Source organism: Leucoraja erinacea, chromosome 19, assembly GCF_028641065.1.
Source record: "Leucoraja erinacea ecotype New England chromosome 19, Leri_hhj_1, whole genome shotgun sequence".
Classification (NCBI taxonomy): domain Eukaryota; kingdom Metazoa; phylum Chordata; class Chondrichthyes; order Rajiformes; family Rajidae; genus Leucoraja; species Leucoraja erinaceus.
Genome location: NC_073395.1, coordinates 32137429 through 32157063, shown reverse-complemented (window position 1 = coordinate 32157063; position 19635 = coordinate 32137429). Strand labels below are relative to the sequence as shown.

The window sequence follows — 19635 nt, the reverse complement described above, 5'->3', positions numbered from 1 at the left end:
ATACTCAGTGGGTCAGGTAGCATAGGTAGAGAAAGAAACAGAATAAATGTTTTAGGTGGATGTTAGGATTCTGCCACAAAATTTTACAAAATGCACAATAGCCAAATGACTTGAACAAACGTGGAATAAACTCTACCTGCTTGTTGGACTGCTCAGGAAGTTGATGTTGTTTACGAGATTGTGGGCCATATTGTGAAGGATATCTGTGTCCCCTTGGATAATAAGAGGGATTGCTGATGAAAAGTATGCATGGTAACCTGAGTAATGATAAAAGCAAGCTCAGAAGAATTTTAAAAGATAGAGGCCAAAATATTCAATTCCAGAGTATGCAAATTTTGTCAGTGCAGAAGCAAATTGGTTCCAAAATGGTCACACATTTGTACCAGACACTTTAGGAGTAGGGGCATGAAAACATACAAAGCTAATACCTACCAGATGTATGTAGAGTTGGCAGGTGACCAAACAATGACCATGTTGGTTTGATGCCAGCATTATTACATTCCAACTATTGTTTTGTTTTCTTTTCCTTATCTACTAGGTAGCAGTAAGGTGGACTCATGGGCAACATGCATTAAAAAGATCTGTAACTACTTTCAGCTTGGGTCACGTGAAGCTCAGGTGTTCACAACCTCTGAGGAGCTTTTGAAGTAAGTTTTTATTCCACAATTAAGGCCTCGCTCTGCAAACATATCGCCAATGACTCCGCTGCTTATTTGCAAAACTTGTTCACTCATCACCTTAAACACATGGCCTACATTGGCTTATCCTTAAGCAATGGCACAATTTACAACATCATCCAAGCTTTCAATTCTCTCCAACACTTTGCTCATTCCTGTCTCTATAATCATTTCAGGGATCAAACCTTTGAGATATCTGATCTCTTCCAACTTCAGCTTCGAGAGAATGCCAAAGTGCAATTTTTTATCCTTAGAGGCCATGTCTTTAGTTTTAGCAGCTAACAAACTCTCAATCAACTGAAAACACATTTAGTGGCAGTACTGATCTACTTGGGCTGTTTTAAGGATCATCAACTATTGTCACATTAATTGCTGATTTATATCTTCCGGCTGTTTCCAGAAATATTTGATACTTTATTTTATTCTTTCAAGGTGCTGAAGTCCATGGGGTCCAGTGTGCCAGATGCTGAAGTATTTTGTCTTCATTTCAAATCTTCTGCACAAATCAAACATCCTGCTGTGGCGTAGCAGTTGGAATTCATTTTGGTTACATGAGAATGTGCAAAATACATGCGGAGCAGGACAAACTGCTGGAAAGGGGAAGAGGATGTGGGCAGAAAGGTTCTTGGCAGTTGCTAGGTTAGCCCAGGGAATTCAGGAAATAATTCTCTGACATGAAACTTCGGAAAGAGCAGGGTTTGAGATTTTTGCTAAATTCTATCACTAGCTGTAACCCCAATTTATAACCTGGTGTGCTCATTAATTTGTGCAGACTACTAAAATCTAGGACCAAATATTTGATACGCACCACCTCAAGCTTACATGATCAATAATGAGTATTACCTGTGAAGTGTGTATTTTCTAGTATTGTTTCAGTGCGAACAACAATGTTTCATCTTCCATATTTCAACTGAAAGTCAGCCATATTCCAATAAATGTAGTATATCTCACGCAACATGAGACCAGTAGTCAAATAGATAATAATCAATGGGACATATTTTTAAATACGATTAGGATTATGAAACTATTAATGGTACTACACATGTTTTCTGTTTTTGAAGTTCAAACCAAGTGAAAGAAGCCAACACAAGCACAAGCGGCAAGAATGTTGATGACTGGTTTCCATAACTTCTATGAGGATTGACAGATGTGTGAAAGAATGGTAATTGACTGGAGTTAGCTTTGTCCCACTTTTGTACCCTGGTCTTTCATTGAGCTGCTAAATAATAAACATAGAAACATAGACAATAGGTGCAGGAGTAGGCCATTCGGCCCTTCGAGCCTGCACCGCCATTCAATATGATCATGGCTGATCATCGAACTCAGTATCCTGTTCCTGCCTTCTCTCCATACCCCCTGATCCCTTTAGCCACAAGGGCCACATCTAACTCCCTCTTAAATATAGCCAATGAACTGGCCTCAACTACCTTCTGCGGCAGAGAATTCCACAGATTCACCACTCTGTGTGAAAAAAGTTTTCCTCATCTCGGTCCTAAAAGATTTCCCCCTTATCCTTAACCTATGACCCTTGTTCTGGACTTCCCCAACATTAGGAACAATCTTCCTGCATCTAGCCTGTCCAACCCCTTAAGAGTTTTGTAAGTTTCTATAAGATCCCCCCTCAATCTTCTAAATTCTAGCGAGTACAACCCGAGTCTATCCAGTCTTTCTTCATATGAAAGTCCTGACATCCCAGGAATCAGTTTGGTGAACCTTCTCTGCACTCCCTCTATGGCAAGAATGTCTTTCCTGAGATTAGGAGACCAAAACTGTACGCAATACTCCAGGTGTGGTCTCACCAAGACCCTGTACAACTGCAGTAGAACCTCCCTGCTCCTATACTCAAATCCTTTTGCTATGAATGCTAACATACCATTCGCCTTCTTCACTGCCTGCTGCACCTGCATACCTACTTTTAATGACTGGTGTACCATGACACCCAGGTCTCGTTGCATCTCCCCCTTTCCTAATCGGCCACCCTTCAGATAATAATCTACTTTCCTGTTTTTGCCACCAAAGTAGATAACCTCACATTTATCCACATTATACTGCATCTGCCATGCATTTGCCCACTCACCCAGCCTATCCAAGTCACCTTGCAGCCTCCTAGCATCCTCCTCACAGCTAACACTGTCCCCCAGCTTCATGTCATCCGGAAACTTGGAGATGTTGCATTCAATTCCCTCGTCCAAATCATTAATATATATCGTAAATAGCTGGGGTCCCAGAACTGAGCCTTGTGGTACTCCACTAGTCACTGCCTGCCATTGTGAAAAGGACCCGTTCACTCCTACTCTTTGCTTCCTGTCTGCCAAACAGTTCTCTATCCACATCAATACTGAACCCCCAATACCGTGTGCTTTAAGTTTGTATACTAATCTCTTATGTGGGACCTTGTCGAATGCCTTCTGAAAGTCCAAATATAACACATCCACTGGTTCTCCCTTATCCACTCTACGTGACATCCTTGAAAAATTCTATAAGATTCGTCAGACGCGATTGACCTTTCATAAATCCATGCTGACTTTGTCCAATGATTTCACCACTTTCCAAATGTGCTGCTATCCCATCTTTAATAACTGATTCTAGCAGTGTCCCCAATACCGTCGTTAGACTAACTGGTCTGTAATTCCCTGTTTTCTCTCTCCCTCCCTTTTTAAAAAGTGGGGTTACATTAGCTACCCTCCAATCCTCAGGAACTAGAATCTAAAGAGTTTTGAAAAATGATCACTAATGCATCCACTATTTCTGAAGGCTACTTCCTGGGATGCAGCCTATCTGGCCCTGGGGATTTATCGGCCTTTAATCCATTCAATTTACCTAACACCACTTCCCGGCTAACCTGGATTTCACTCAGTTCCCCCATCTCATTTGACCCCCGGTCCCCTGCTATTTCCGGCAGATTATTTATGTCATCCTTAGTGAAGACAGAATCAAAGTAGTTATTCAATTGGTCTGCCATGTCCTTGTTCCCCATGATCAATTCACCCATTTCTGACTGCAAGGGACCTACATTTGTTTTAACTAATCTTTTTCTCTTCACATATCTATAAAAGCTTTTGCAGTCAGTTTTTATGTTCCCTGCCAGTTTTCTTTCATAATCTATTTTCCCTTTCATAATTAAGCCCTTTGTCCTCCTCTGCTGGTCTCTGAATTTCTCCCAGTCCTCTGGTAGGCAGCTTTTTCAGGCTAATTTGTACGCTTCATCTTTTGTTTTGATACTATCCCTGATTTCCCTTGTTATCCACGGATGCACTACCTTCCCTGATTTTTTTTTTTGCCAAACTGGGATGAACAATTGTTGTAGTTCATCCATGCAGTCTTTAAATGCCTTCCATTGCATATTCACCGTCAACCCATTAAGAATTAATTGCCAGTCTATCTTGGCCAATTCACATCTCATACCCTCAAAGTTACCTTTCTTTAAGTTCAGGACCCTTGTTTCTGAATTAACGATGTCACTCCCCATCCTAATGAAGAACTCAACCATATTATGGTCACTCTTGCCCAAGGGGCCTCGCACAACAAGACTGCTAACTAACCCTTCCTCATTACTCAATGCTCAGTCTAGAATAGCCTGCTCTCTCGTTGGTTCCTCTACATGTTGGTTTAGAAAACTATCCCGCATACATTCCAAGAAATCCTCTTCCTCAGCACCCTTGCCAATTTGATTCACCCAATTTATATGTAGATTGAAGTCACCCATTATAACTGTTTTACCTTTGTTGCACGCATTTCTAATTTCCTGTTTGATGCCATCCCCAACTCCACTACTACTGTTAGGTGGCCTGTACACAACTTCCACTAGCGTTTTCTGCCCCTTAGTGTTTCACAGCTCTACCCATATCGATTCCACATCCTCAAAGCTAATGTCCTTCCTTTCTATTGCGTTAATCTGCTCTCTAACCAGCAACGCAACCCCACCTCCTTTCCCTTTCTGTCTATCCCTCCTGAATATTGAATATCCCTGGATGTTCAGCTCCCAGCCTTAGTCACCCTGGAGCCATGTCTCCGTGATCTCAACTATATCATAGTCATTAATAGCTATCTGCACATTCAACTCATCCACCTTAGTACGAATGCTCCTTGCATTGAGACACAAAGCCTTCAGGCTTGTTTTTACAACACTTACCCCTTATACTATTATGCTGAAAAGTGGCCCTTTTTGATTTTTGCCCTGGATTTGCCAGCCTGCCACTTTTACTTTTCACCTTGCTACCTATTGTTTCTACCCTCATTTCACACCCCTCTGTCTCTACGATCACACATTTAAGAAACCCTTTCCCTTTAACTCCATCCTCCACTATCCCATTCGACACCCCACCCCCCTTATTCAGTTTAAAACCACCCATGTAGCAGTGGCAAACCTGCCTGCCAGAATGCTGGTCCCACACCTGTTAAGATGCAATCCGTCCCTTTTGTACAGTTCCCCCTTACCCCAAAACAGATCCCAGTGATCTGAGAATCTAAATCCCTTCCCCGTGCACCAGTTCCTCAGCCACACGTTCAGGTCCCGTATCTCCCTGTTCCTGCTCTCGCCAGCACGAGGAACTGGAAGCAAACCGGAGATAACAACCCTGGAGGTCCTGCTTTTCAGCATTTTTCCGAGCTCTCTAAAGTCACGCTGCAGAATATTTATCCCCTTCTTTCCGACATCGTTTGTGCCGACATGCACTACCACTTCCGGATGTTCACCTTCGCCCTTGAGGATTTTCTGCACTCTGTCCGTGACATCCTGGATCCTGGCACCAGGAAGGCTGCACACCATCCTCGCATCCCGTCTGTTGCCGCAGAAACCCCTGTCCGTACCTCTCACAATGGAGTCTCCCACTACAATGGCGTTGCCTGCCTTAGGCCTTTTTGGTTTTGGCTCAACAGCCCTATTCGCATCGCAAGCCAGTCCGCCGCTCAGTGTAAACAGTGTAAACAGTGTAAACGTGGGTCTAGCTTCTAAGTGGGTGAACCTGTTCACAAGAGGTACATCACCTGGGGACGTTGGCAGTCCATGCTTCCCTCCCTTTCTCACTGTCTCCCACCTTCTCTCTTCCAGTACCTTAGGTGTAACAATCTTACTGTAGGACTTGTCGAGGAACGACTCTGTTTCTCGGACGAACCGGAGGTCATCCACTTGCTTCTCCAGTTCCCCAACACGGTCCTTCAGGAGCTCTACCTGGATGCACTTCTCGCATTTGTAGCAGCCAGAGGCACCAGCGGTGTCCTTGACCTCCCACATACTGCAAGCATCACACTGAATCAGCTTGCCTGACATCTCCTTCTTTCGTCTCTAACTCTCAAGCGTATTGCGTGGTCTCCTCTCTGAAGACTCTCGAGCCAAATCCTCACACTTTACTCACAGGGCACTTCCCTCACTAGGCCGCTCACTCACTGCCGCTCCCTAAGAGCAATCTTGCTTAAATTGACTGATAAATTGCCCAATCTACAAACCAATTCCTCAGTTTTCAACTGTTTTCCCGGCACTGACTCACTTCTCTCCTCCCACTCGGGCTAGATTCAATCAGTCTGATCTCTTGCTAATCTCCTCCTGCTGTTGCTCCCAAATCTACAGCAGTTCTGAGTAAAGTTTGCCTGTGTTTGGCTTCTACTTTTCAACTGTTTCCCCCCTCTGACTCACTTCTCTCCTCCCACTCGGGCTAGAGCCAATCAGTCTGATCTCTTGCTAATCTCCTCCTGCTGGTGCTCCCAAATCTACAGCAGTTCTGAGCTAACTAGTTCTAAAGCCAAGTAATTTAAGAAAACAAACATTGCCATTGTCTAGTTTGGATACATTTTTCAGATGAAAATACAGTTCAAAGGTTGCTCTGAATTTACAAGTAATTCATCATTGATAGCTTTTGAGCATGTTGGCTATTTTGACTATGCATTTCCTCCCTGTACATAACATATTTTCTAGACTTACATATAAAGATTAGGCTTCTATGTGCAAGAAAAAACACCAATATTTTAAGACTATGTAAAGGTATGTCATCTTACTCAGCAAGAACTGTTTGAATTCTTCACTTCGAATGTCATCAAAAGCTGTGTGATTTTTCATGTTCTTTATATGTACATCACAACCCCATTCAATTAAAAGCTGTAATGTGAAATCACAAAATAATCACATTTGTTACTGAAATTTAATGGCATGCAATATATTAAATTCAAACTGGAAAATAAATTGCCTATCAATGCGGAACACATGCAAGTCAAATTTACAGGATGCATTTTGTAATGGCTTCATTATATGCATGAGTAACAAATAAGGTTTTGTGATATCTTGGCTGCAATAACATAATAAGCATACTCATACTGTACATCAGTTAAATTGGTGAATCAGTACCTGAAGCCTTTTAATACACCAAGCAATGCAATCTGAAATAATATTGTCCCCCATTATCATTATGGTTCTGCGAGTAGCCTTTAGAGCATTTATAAAAGATAATGGCCGAGATTTGTGGACAGGAGTGAGGAGCCTAATGCCCCTGTCCCACTTAGGAAACCTGAACGGAAACCTCTGGAGACTTTGCGCCCCACCCAAGGTTTCCGTGCGGTTCCCGAAGGTTTTTATCAGTCTCCCTACCTGCTTCCACTACCCGCAACCTCCGGCAACCACCTGCAGCCTCCGGGAACCGCACGGAAACCTTGGGTGGGGCACAAAGTCTCCAGAGGTTTCCATTCAGGTTTCCAAAGTGGGACAGGGACATTAGCTTACTGCTGATCTAAGACCTGAACCCATGCTTATCTCACAAGTCTGAATGAAGTTGACTGATATTGGCTCCATTCAGTGTTGGAGTACTACATTATTAAAAAGTTAATTTAACATATCGGAAATGTGTGGGAAATTTTAGAAAAATAAAACATTTTCATAGGTTCAAATGAGATTAAATTATTAAAACAACAAAATCTATAGCTAGTGTTCCACCAGCTATAGATTTAATTGCAGTTTTGATCCAAAGACAGAGAAATTGGCTCAATTCCAGAGTTGATGCGAGACTACTCTTGACGTCAGTGTCACAACTGATGAAATGTGGAAGTAAAGAATTACACAGGGTAATTGAAGTCAATCAAAATCAGTTTGAAAATGTAATTTAACTGGACCCATACCTATTAGAAAGTAAATTTGCTATGATTAGCAGATTATAGTTTGCTCAGATTACTATCTAAATGGTGTCAAGTTGGGAAAATGTGAAGTGCAACGGGATCTGGGGGCCCTTGTTCATCAGTCAAAGAAAGTAAGCAAAGGTACACAAAAATGCTGGAGAAAGTCAGCGGGTGCAGCAGCTTCTATGGAGCGAAGGAAATAGGTGACGTTTCGGGCCGAAAACATGCAGGTACAGCAGGCAGTGAAGAAAGTGAATGGCATGTTGGCCTTCAGAACAGGAGGAGTTGGGTATTTGAGTTGAGTATCAGGAGTTGAGTTTAGCCCTTGTTGCTACAGGATACTGAGTTGGATGATCAGCCATGATCATATTGAATGGCAGTGCAGGCTCGAAGGGCCGAATGGCCCTACTCCTGCACCTATTTTCTATGTTTCTATGTATAGGAGCAAATAAGTCCTTCTGCAGTTGTTCAGAGCCCTATTGAGACCACACCTGGAGTATTGTGTGCAGTTTTGGTCCCCTAATTTGAGGAAGGACCTTCTTGCTATTGAGGGAGTGCAGCGTAGGTTTACAAGGTTAATTCCCGGGATTGCAGGACTGCCACATGCTGAGAGAATGGAGCAGCTGGGCTTGTATACTCTGGAGTTTAGAAGGATGAGAGGGGTTCTTATTGAAACATACAAGGAAACATGTTCCCGATGTTGGGGGAGTCCAGAACCAGGGTCCACAGTTTAAGAATAAGGGGTAAACCATTTAGAACGGAGACGAGGAAACACTGTTCACACAGAGAGTGGTGAGTCTGTGGAATTCTCTGCCTCAGAGGGTGGTGAAGGCTGGTTCTTCAGATACTTTCAAGAGAGAGCTAGATAGAGCTCTTAAAGATAGCGGAGTTAGTGGATATGGGGAGAAGGCAAGAATGGGATACTGATTGTGGATGATCAGCCATGATCACATTGAATGGTTGTGCTGGCTTGAAGGGCTGAATGGCTTACTCCTGCACCTATTGTCTATGATTGTTGGATGTCAGCATCTCATCCCTAAACTCCTCCTACCAGAGGAAGCAGTTGAGGCAGGGACTAGTTCCATGTTTAAAAAACAATTAGATAGAATAAGAATAAGGCACAATAAGAAACAATCACAAGGATAGGACAGGTTTAGAGGGATATGGGCCAAATGCAGGCAGGTGGGATTCGTGTATCTGGGACATTGTTGGCTGCTGTGGGCAAGTTGGGCTGAAGGGCCTCTATTCACGCTGTATCACTATGACTAAGAGCTCTGCAATGAGTGTGCTGTGTCCATATCAGCGGCAGCACAGTAGCGCAGCGGTAGAGTTGTTGCCTTAAGGGGCTGTCCCACTTGGGCGACCTAATCTGCGAGTTTAGAAGAGTGTCTTTGACCTTCAAACTCGCAGCATGGTCGACACGTGGTCCTAGGAGGTCCTATGAGGTCGCTAGAACTCTCCTTCATGCTCGAGGGAAGTTCCCGAACACTCGCGGCCTCAGCTAGGTTGCGGAAAAATTTTTCAGCATGTTTAAAAACTTTCCGCGAGTAAAAATTGGTCAGCATGGTTCATTTGAACTCGTAGTGCAGTGGAGTGGGGTCGCTATGTAGTTACAGGCAGTCGAGGGCAGCCGTAGGCAATCTCCTTCGCTGACCGGGCATTTTGATTGGCTCATTTGAGTTTTCAGGACCAAGGAAAACCAACCGGTAGGTTAAAATGCCCGCTAAACTTTAGTATACTTCTTAAAAGTGTCTTCACTCCTTCCCCCCCCCCCCCCTCCCCCCCCCCCCCCCCCCCCCCCCCCCCCCCGCGCTCTCTAAAGGACTTACCATACACTATGGCAACCGTTTACCTTCCTCTTCATCGTGCAGACAGCGCTCCCCCGCTTTCCCTGACCCCCATCTTTGCGATGTGTTTGTGTGTGCGGTCGGTCGATCCAGCTCGTGGTTTCAACGCGGACGTTCGATCCAGCTCGAGGCTTTCCAGGCGAGTGCCCTCGAGCTTGAAGGTCGAAGACACGCTTCTTAAGTCGCGGATTAGGTCGCCCAAGTGGGACTGCCCCTTCACAGCGCTTACAGTGCCAGAGACCCGGGTTCAATCCAGACTACAGGTGCTGTCTGTACGGAGTTTGTACGTTCTCCCCGTGACCACCTGGGTTTTCTCCAAGATCTTTGGATTCCTTCCACAGTCTCCCAAAGATGTACAGGCTTGTAGGTTAATTGTCCTGGTATAATTCTCCCTAGTGTGTGTAGGATAGTGTTCAGGTGCGGGGAATCACCTGTCGGTGAAGACTCGGTAGGCCAAAGGGTCTGTTTCCGCGCTGTATCTCTAAACTAAACTAAATATACACATTCTGCAGGACTTGTGCCGTTATAATCTATACCACTGAAATAGCTGCCATCTATCACCCCATGAAAAATAATCCAAATAAATGCCCTTGCCGTTCAATGGTCTTACAATAACCCAGTTTCACCCAGTTAACATCCCAGGGGGTCGGCATTGCCTGTAGACTGCACTGACCTCATAGTGTAAAGTCTGTGAATCAGAGCAAAGGTTCAGAGGATGAAAATTCTGAGGAGCACGATTCACTCTCTGATTCTGCAAAAGTCTTTAACCATCTCAATAGTGCAAGTCAGATGTGCTACATTTCAGTGTAGTTCCAGCAATACTCATGAAGATCAGAGAACACAAAGCAGCCTGCAACTTATTACAGGTCAAAATTGTGGAATTTCTTCATTATGAGCACAGTGGGATAACTTTACTAGATGGACAGCAGCGGTTCACAAACAGCAGCTTCTCAAGGTTAATTAGGAATAAGTGTTAAAAGCTACATCCCATAGAAAAATAAGTAAATATGTTAATTCAGATGATATGTTAGGGATCTGTATACTTTTATTTCATTATGTAATTTCAAGGCATTTGAAGAGAAGAGTCATTTTCCTCGCGTTAAATCAGATCCCCTCATTATTGACAAAATGGAGCAAGTGATGAGAATACCTGTAATTAATGCATGATTTTTCTCAATTATATTTTAAAATTACATTATCTCAATACCTCTCCTTGGGTTTATTTTCAGTCTGCATTTGATAAATTAATAATTAAAGGGTCATTTGCATTATGTAAGCCAAGACCCCATTTTAAGCAAACCACAGTAAGTTTATCTCATTCCGTGCAGATCAATGTCCTTTGAGCACGATTAATGTCCCAGAAATATTTCAAAATCTGCCAGTCCATACTCTTGGGCATAAAGTTAATCTATTTCTCAGAACAATCCAGCAACAATTCCCATTTTTCCAAAACTAAACCTTATGCAGAGAGCAACAAGGGAGATATTTTCAGAGATCATACTTTATGAAGTTTAGAACAGTAAATTTCAATTAACTTTTTTCAGAGACATATAAATCTGACATATGACCAGAGCTGGTCAAATGGATCACTTCCTTAGCATTTCAAAATCAATAAAAACAGTTATTACAATTTATAACAGCTCAGAGTGAGAATTATTTTTTCTCTTTACAAGCAATACTATTTTATTATAAAAAGTATCCACCTTGCATATTTTACGATGCTGTCCCATTGCTGCGAGGAAGAATGGAGTTGAGCCTGTGGCATTTTTTGCATCAAGTGACACTCCATTCTCCAATAATTCCTGAACTATGTCCTGTCAACCAACAATGACACAAGAATGAATCTCTTGTAGAGGTCTTTCAAAGACTAACAATCAGTATTCCTCAATTCAAATTGTATCCCTCAATACAAATTAAAAGCTTTTTTTAATAACTGGTTGACGGTAAACATTTGCAACATACAGTAAACCTTCGCAATAACTAACCTCTATACAGGGCATTGAAGATAGACACAACAAGCTGGATAACTCAGTGGAACTGGCATGGGTGATGGAAGGAATGGGTGATGTTTTGGGTGGGGACCCTTCTTCAGACTTCTATATATCAGACTTCAGCAATTCTGTTATTGCGGACTGAGGCTTTCATTGCACCCACCCCACACTTTTGCCAATTACCTGATGAGCTGGCGCAATGTAGCGTGCTTCCGGTCGCGGGAGTGGAGAGAGCGAACAGCATGAAGGTGACGTGAATAACGGGCGTGCCCCTGGTGCACTGCATGTGGGGCCAAGGGCATTCGGCTCCCTGCCCTGTGAATTCCCACTTGTTCAACCCCCCCCCCCCCAACGTTTCTTCACTCCTGGCCTTGGTTTAACCTTTACCCCCATCACTTGGTTATAGCGGACAATCGGTAATAACAAACCTATCCCCGCCCCCCCCCGGTCCATTATTTACTGTAATGGCAAAGACAATGTGCCATTGAGTAGAAGTCTTTATGCTGGATAGTCAGTTGCAGCACATACTCACTTATATTTTAATGTTTAAATACATTTAATGAATAATAGTATTGATATAAGTGACTAAAAACCTGATCATAAAGTACAAATAGGGCTAAAGTAGTCAAATAGAGCCTAAGAAATATTTTGTTAAAAATATCCAGGCCATTAATTCATTGATCCTGTAAAGCAGGGTTTTTCTGCATGACTCGAAGAACTGCCATGAGTTTTTCTTTGCTGACAGACTCATAATTCCTGCTGATGTCTCTGTGGGCTAGTAGAAGAAGTGAACGGAATGTCAAATCATATTTCAGTGGCCAGTGGAATTTGCAGAGCTAACACCCGTGGAGATTGGTCTTGCTAGCATCATACATAATGGTCAAATTGCATTAGCTCTGGCATCTCTGCTACAAAAAGTGGCTACAGTATTAGATGTAGACGTTGTTAATCAGTGTCTGATGCATCTTCAGTTATCTAATAATTAAGTTATACTTTATTCATTCATTCCACTATATGACAGATTTAATTTTGATATAGCACAAAGAACAGTACAGTACAGGAACAGTCAATAGAAAATAGACAATAGACAATTGACAATAGGTGCAGGAGCAGGCCATTTGGCCCTTCGAGCCAGCACCACCATTCAATATGATCATGGCTGATTATCCCCAATCAGTACCCAGTTCCTGCCTTCTCCCCATATCTCCTGACTCTGCTATTTTTAAGAGCCCTATCAAGCTCTCTCTTGAAAACATCCAGAGAACCTGCCTCCACCGCCCTCTGAGGCAGAGAATTCCACAGACTCGCCACTCGCTGTGAGAAAAAGAGTTTCCTCGTCTCCGTTCTAAATGGCTTACTTCTTATTCTTAAACTGTGGCCCCTGGTTCTGGACTCCCCCAACATCGGGAACATGTTTCATGCCTCTAGTGTGTCCAAGCCCTTAACAATCTTATATGTTTCAATGAGATATCCTCTCATCCTCTAAACTCCAGAGTGTACAAGCCCAGCTGCTCCATTCTCTCAGCATATGACAGTCCCGCCATCCCGGGAATTAACCTTGTAAACCTACACTGCACTCCCTCAATAGCAAGAATGTCCTTCCTCAAATTAGGGGACCAAAATTGCACACAATACTCCAGGTGTGGTCTCACTAGGGTTCTGTACAACTGCAGAAGGACCTCTTTGCTCCTTCTGCCTGCTGTACCTGCTTGCTTACTTTCATAGTATGATGTACAAAGACCCCCAGATCCCGTTGTACTTCCCCTTTTCCCAACTTGACGGCATTTAGATAGTAATCTGCCTTCCTGTTTTTGTTACCAAAGTGGATAACCTCACATTTATCCGCATTAAACTTCATCTGCCATGCATCTGCCCACTCCCCCAACCTGTCCAAGTCACCCTGCATTCTCATAATCTTTTTAGCTCTCAAAGACCTTGTTGAATATTGTCATTAATCTCCTATGCCTCCACGTGATCTATATCCCTCCATTTCCTGCATATCCATGTGTCTATCCAAAAGCCTCTAAACCGCCATTAGCATCTCTGCTTCCACCACCACTGGCAATGCATGACAAGCACCCACCACTGTGCAAAAAAATGGCCAACACATCTCCTTAAACTCCCCCCCCCCCTCCCACCCCTTACTGATGCTTTGCCCTCTAGTCTTTTGCATTTCCATCCTGCAAAAATGTTTCCAACTGTCAACTGTATATATGCCTGTCGTAAGTTTATATATGTCTATCAGTCTCACCTCAACCTCCAATGATCCAAAGAAAACAATGCAAGTTTGTCCAAACTTCCCTTGTATCTTAGTACCCTGTAATGCAAGCTGAATTCTGGGAAACATTGTCTGCACCCTTCCCAAAGCCTCCACATTCATTCAGTAACAGTGTGACCAGGACTGCACACAATATTTCAAATGTTTGATAAAGCTGCAACATAACATCCTGACTCTTATGCTCAATACCTCAAACGATGGAGGTAAGCATACCATAAATCTTCTAGGCTATATGTTGCCACTTTCAGGGAGCTATGGAAGAGCAAGTCGTATGTCAGTTTATTTTTTCTTGTGCTGGTCGATTGAACTAAAAGACAAGAGGAATCTGCAGCCAGATTCCTAATAGACTGTATCGGTAGGACATTATTTAAAATATACAAAGATACTTTGAAAGATATTCCTTTGATAATATAAAATGCAGAAGGATTAAAACATGTTATCAATACTTACAAAATGACCCCTTCGACATGCCAAATGCAGACATCCATTGCCAGAGATTGATTCTTTTGAATGGAGAATGTCAAGACATGAATCCTTGAAAAACTGAACCATATTTCTCACAATCTCGATGTCACCATTTTTCACAGTTTGGAAAAAAGTCCTTTGCCAGTGAGTAGGATTAGCAGGAAAAACCTCATACAGAAAGCTGTTCATGTAATGATGTTTTGTTAGTACTTTTTGTAAGGACACAGCGTTTTTTTAAATTAAGATATTAAATGAGATTAAATCTCTCACAGTATGACAACGTGTACAGAAATTATGCATTTCACAGTCCATGCATTAACAAGTAACATTTTCATCCATACCTACAGTTTTAGTACTAAATGTTTGCATATTTTCAGATGATATGTTATAAAAAAAAATCCAGCTCAGGATTTGCAATATCTTAGTGAATAAACATGCTCATCGTATGGCCAATCAGGATTCCAATGCTATATGTGGATCTTCAGATATCTGTAGATAAAGACAAGAATCTGATGGATGACCTGCCTGTTCCCAAGGATTTCCAGTAACCCTTGATGATGTTGATTTTTTTTGATAAGAGCAGAATTTGGTTACACTATGATGTTCCTGCATTAAATTAACTTATTTACTCCAGATTAGAATACTTCCTGTTAAATTGACATGTGAATCCCTGAGGTTCAATCAATGATTTCAGCTCCAAATGGTTCATTTTGATAAATATATTTCCACCTACTTCCCCCCCCCCCCCCCCCACACACCCAGACCTCCACTCATTCACTTGACACTGAATGTAAAAATGCCACTGAGCAGCGTTCAAAGTAAGTATTATTTTACTTTAAAATAGTGATGGCGTTCATGTAAAAAATAAGCTTTGTTAGATACAGTATTAATCCACCACCTGTGTGGAACTCCATTTTACCCAGACTGAAAAGGAGTTGTAAAAATCACCTGTGAGTTTATTTGTTGACCTAAACACTGTGGTTAGAAAATGAAAAGAAAATTATTTCAGAACTTCTGAAAACATACCCATTAGAGTGTTTGTAATAGCTGGTGCAATATTTGGAGCTTCCTTGAAAGTGTGAATGCAAGTGCAATTAAATGAAGCTCCCAATAGTACGTAAGAAACTTTGGGGACAAGGACAATTTCATTGGTAGGACCTGCTCACAGCATACTGATTTTAAGACGAGATTGAAGAAGCCTGCTACGCACTGAATGCAACAATGCCATGATTATTTAATGCCATGATTATAAAGAACTTGGTGCATATTGGGATAAAAGTGCCCAAAATAACAGCTCAGTGGAGCGGAAACATAAGCCCACTCTCATCAGAAGTGGAAGATATGAGAAGTAGCCTAAAGGGAGTGAAACAAAAACAAAATCAATTGATATACTATTACTATGGCTAGATGTGGCCCTTGTGGCTAAGGGGATCAGGGGGTTACTAAAACTCTGAGTTGGATGATCATCTTGAATGGCGGTGCACTTCCGAATGGCCTACTTGGCTAATTTCTTGTTTCTCTAAAACTTCATCTTGACCACTTCCGGTTTGCTTTCTTTTCATTGCGCAAAAACGGTACCCTTTATCACTAGGATTTTTTCACCACCTTACTCACCGTTCTCCTCTGTTCCAAGCACACCAGGGTTTGAAGTTATGAATGTTTTAAAAATCATGAGATCAGCAGATTAGTCTTCTCGCCTGTCAGTCACCATGAAGGTAACGTCCCTTCCAGCACCCGCTGGAGAATAAATCCCCAGAGGCAGGGCTGAGTTCACAAGTAGTCCTGATTGAGTCCGCAAGAGTGGAGTCGGGGAACCTGCTGTGTGGAGTCGGGAGGTGCTGTGTGGTGCCGCTGAGTGGAGTCCCTCCACCCCACACATCCCCTTCCCCCTCCCCCTCCTCCTCACACACTCCCCCTTCTTTTCCACACACCCCCTTCCCCCACAAACCCACACCCCCCCTTTACCCATTCCTCCCCCCTTCCCCACCCCCTCTCCCACACCATGGTGAAATATTGCATTGGGGAATGGGTTGCATTGGGGGACCAGGCCTCCCGTGTGACTGGAACCCAACGGGTCTCACTTAGTCTAGTTGAACATAAAGATGATCTGAAATTTCAGTTGATGATGAAAAGCTGAAGAAACGTTAATAGATTCTAGAAAGGTGAGTTATTACAGATAAATTGCAGAGAGTAAAGAAGATTACCAGTAAATTAAATATTATATAACAAAATACGAATGGAAGACGTGGATATCCAGACGACTCCAAAATTACTTGGATTGTTTGTTAGCATTATCCTGTAGTTTGAATGAGAGTAAGTGAAACAGAGAAATCAACCAGAAACATTTACACAACATCTCCATGGATTAAACAAAGCCTCCGCCATTTGAGCATGGAATGTTGGCGTCCACAAGTTTTAGGATTGATTACACGGGCCACGGAGAACATGGAAATGATTTTAAAGGATAACAAAGCTCTGGAATTTCTAAGGAAACAATTTGTCTCCAAGAATGGAAGGCATAATGAATTGGATGAACAAAATGGACTGAATAATGCTTAAAAAGGAACTGCAGATGCTGGAAAATTGAAGGTAGACAAAAATCCTGGGGGGCTGAGGGAGAGCTGAGAAGGGGAGGAGACAGTCAGGACCACCTGAAATTAGAGAGCTTCTGATTACCTACAGTATCCTAAACCATCAGTCCATAAAATTACTGTGCGGCAAAATGGAAGAATTCGACTTGGCAGCAAAGCAGAAGAACAAAAGAACAAAATGTTTAAGAAGGAACTGCAGATGCTGGAAAATCGAAAGTAGACAAAAATGCTGGAGAAACTCAGCGGATGAGGCAGCATCTATGGAGCGAAGGAAATAGGCAACGTTTCAGGTCGAATGAAAGGTTTCGACCCAAAACGTTGCCTATTTCCTTCGCTCCATAGATGCTGTCTCACCCGCTGAGTTTCTCCAGCATTTTTGTCCACAAACAAAAGAACAACCTGGCACTCATTTGTACCAAGCTACTTTACTTTGGTTAAAATCATTACTAACCATGCGACATCTATTAATTTACCCATTAATGAGAAAATATTAATAAAGGAATGCGTTAAGAAACCATCGTTCCTTTGCTTGACAAAATATTGCTAAAATACTTACCGCATGTTCATCTTCAGTTTCTTATTTCTTGTTTTACTCTCAAAAAATAACTATCAACAAAACAATATGAAGATAAAGTCATGATAGTACAACAATACTATCGCACAACAATAAATTGTGGAGTCCAACTCAATACCATACTCACATTATAATCTGGATAAGCATTTGGGTCAATCTCTATCACTCCACTTAATGGAAGTTTCAAAATCTTTCGCACAGATGCTGAGTCCAAAAACATATTGAGAATTGGCCATTATATTTTAAAATTATTACAGAGTTTATGCACAAGTTCAAAAATAAAAAAAAGATTCTAAATTATTAAATAATAATAAAAAATTATGTAAAAGTAAAATACATCAAGACAACTTTACCCTATGCCCATGTCTTCCAGCTCTAACTTTTTGATCTCATCTTGGGTTAAGAATGCAAACTGACAATAAGAGTGCAGTACCTTGGTGAATGATTGGAGTACCGGTAGGCGGCGCGGCTCTGGCCAGCAGCGGCCTCTGCAGCCTGTCCGCGTTTTTATTATTTTTTGTCTGTGTTTCTGTGTAGTTTTTGTTATTTTATGTTGGGGTGTGTGTGTGGGGGGATGGGGGTGGGGTGGGAGGGGGGGGGGAACTTTTGAGTCTCTCCCTGCACTGGAGACCCGACCTTTCTTCGTCGGGCTCGGGTGTCGTTGAGGCTGCAACGAGGAGCGGCCTCCAACGGGAAGAAGCCGGGGACTCTGGTGCCGACTTACCGTTGCCGTCGCGGAGCTGGCCGAGTCCAGAGCGGGTGGAGCGGTGGTGGAGCGCTGCTGCTGCTGCTGCTGCTGCTGATGCGGAGGCTGCTGCTGCGGGTCTGCGGACGGCGGGAACCGGGAGCCCGCGGCTCCCTGGAGGGAGACCGCTTTTCAGGGCTCCTGCAACGGCGACTTCCCCCGCCCGAGTTGCGGGGTTGAAGAGCTCCTGGAGCGGGGCCTACATCACTGCCCCGCGCGGCTGGAATGGCCGCGGACTCTGCGAGCGCACACCGGGGGCTCCAACACCAAGACCCGGTGTGCGACCTCGCACCACCCGGCGTGGCTTTAATGGCCGCGGGACAATCGCCATCGCCAGCCAGGGGCTTCGACTTTGACTCTGACATCGGGGGGGGGGGAGAGTGCAGTGGAGAGATAAGTTTTTTTTTGGCCTCCATCACAGTTATGTGATGGATGTTTATGTTAAATGTAATTATGTTGTGTCTGGAGTCTATTTGTGAGTATGGCTGCAGAAACGGCATTTCGTTTGGACCCCCAGGGGTCCAAATGACAATTAAATTGACTCTTGACCAAGTGCTTCTCCTCCGTTCAAGGATAAGAGATGGGAAAAAGACTGAGAAAAGGGATGAATCAGACCGAATTTAAATGTCAGGAGGGATGGAAAACTAAAGAAAAGAAAAGCTTGGATTAGGATTGGCTTGGAAAGGCTTGGATAGTTGGATGTGGAGAAGATGTTTCGACTCGTGGGAGAATCTAGGACTAGAGGTCATAGCCCAGAATTAAAGGATGTTCCTTTAGGAAGGAGATCAGAATGCATTTCAGTGGTGAATCTCGGTAAATCTGGGGATTTTTTTTGCCACAGAAGGCTATGAGGGCCAAATCAATAAATATTTTTGAAGCAGAGATAGATTCTTGATTAGTATGGGCGTCAGGGGTTATGGGGAGAAGGCAGGAGAATAGAGTTAGGGGGGGAGAAAGAGGCTGATAAAGATATGCAAGATGAATGATGATAATAGGGAAGTCAATTTTCAAATACAATCGGGCATCAGTTTAACAGAAAAAAGGAGTTTGAAAGGGGATCTGAGAAGTCATGATTGAAAGGTGGAGTAGACTTGATGGGCCGAATAGCCTAATTCTGCTCCTATCACTTATGACCTTATGACCCTATGTATTAATGGAAAGAGAGAACCAAAAGGGACAGATTTCTAATATATAAATCTCTAACAATTGGCTGCCCAGAGGTATGAAATTTCACACCAAATTATTTTAATTAGTCATTTACGGTTAGGATGGTAAAATAATTCATGCACAATTAATTACTGTGCATAAGACAGTGATGGAATTTAATGGACAATTAAATATTGCGTACAGTTTTGGTCTCCAAATCTGA

The 19635-nt window shown here is 42.8% G+C and overlaps 1 protein-coding gene across 3 annotated transcripts in view; it reads right to left on the bottom strand.

Moving 5' to 3' along the window:
- The window catches only part of LOC129706453 (uncharacterized), a 103792-nt gene that overhangs the window by 39450 nt on the left and 44707 nt on the right, over positions 1-19635 (bottom strand). For 2 of the 3 annotated variants that reach the window (XM_055650765.1, XM_055650766.1), the window contains exons 13-18: positions 17649-17725; positions 17504-17553; positions 14342-14537; positions 11326-11436; positions 6669-6768; positions 137-257 (exon numbers count right to left, since the gene is read on the bottom strand). In XM_055650765.1, the coding sequence (XP_055506740.1) occupies positions 137-257; positions 6669-6768; positions 11326-11436; positions 14342-14537; positions 17504-17553; positions 17649-17725 (655 nt within the window). The remainder of the gene's footprint in view (positions 1-136; positions 258-6668; positions 6769-11325; positions 11437-14341; positions 14538-17503; positions 17554-17648; positions 17726-19635) is intronic. The other variant, XM_055650767.1, reaches the window with a different exon arrangement.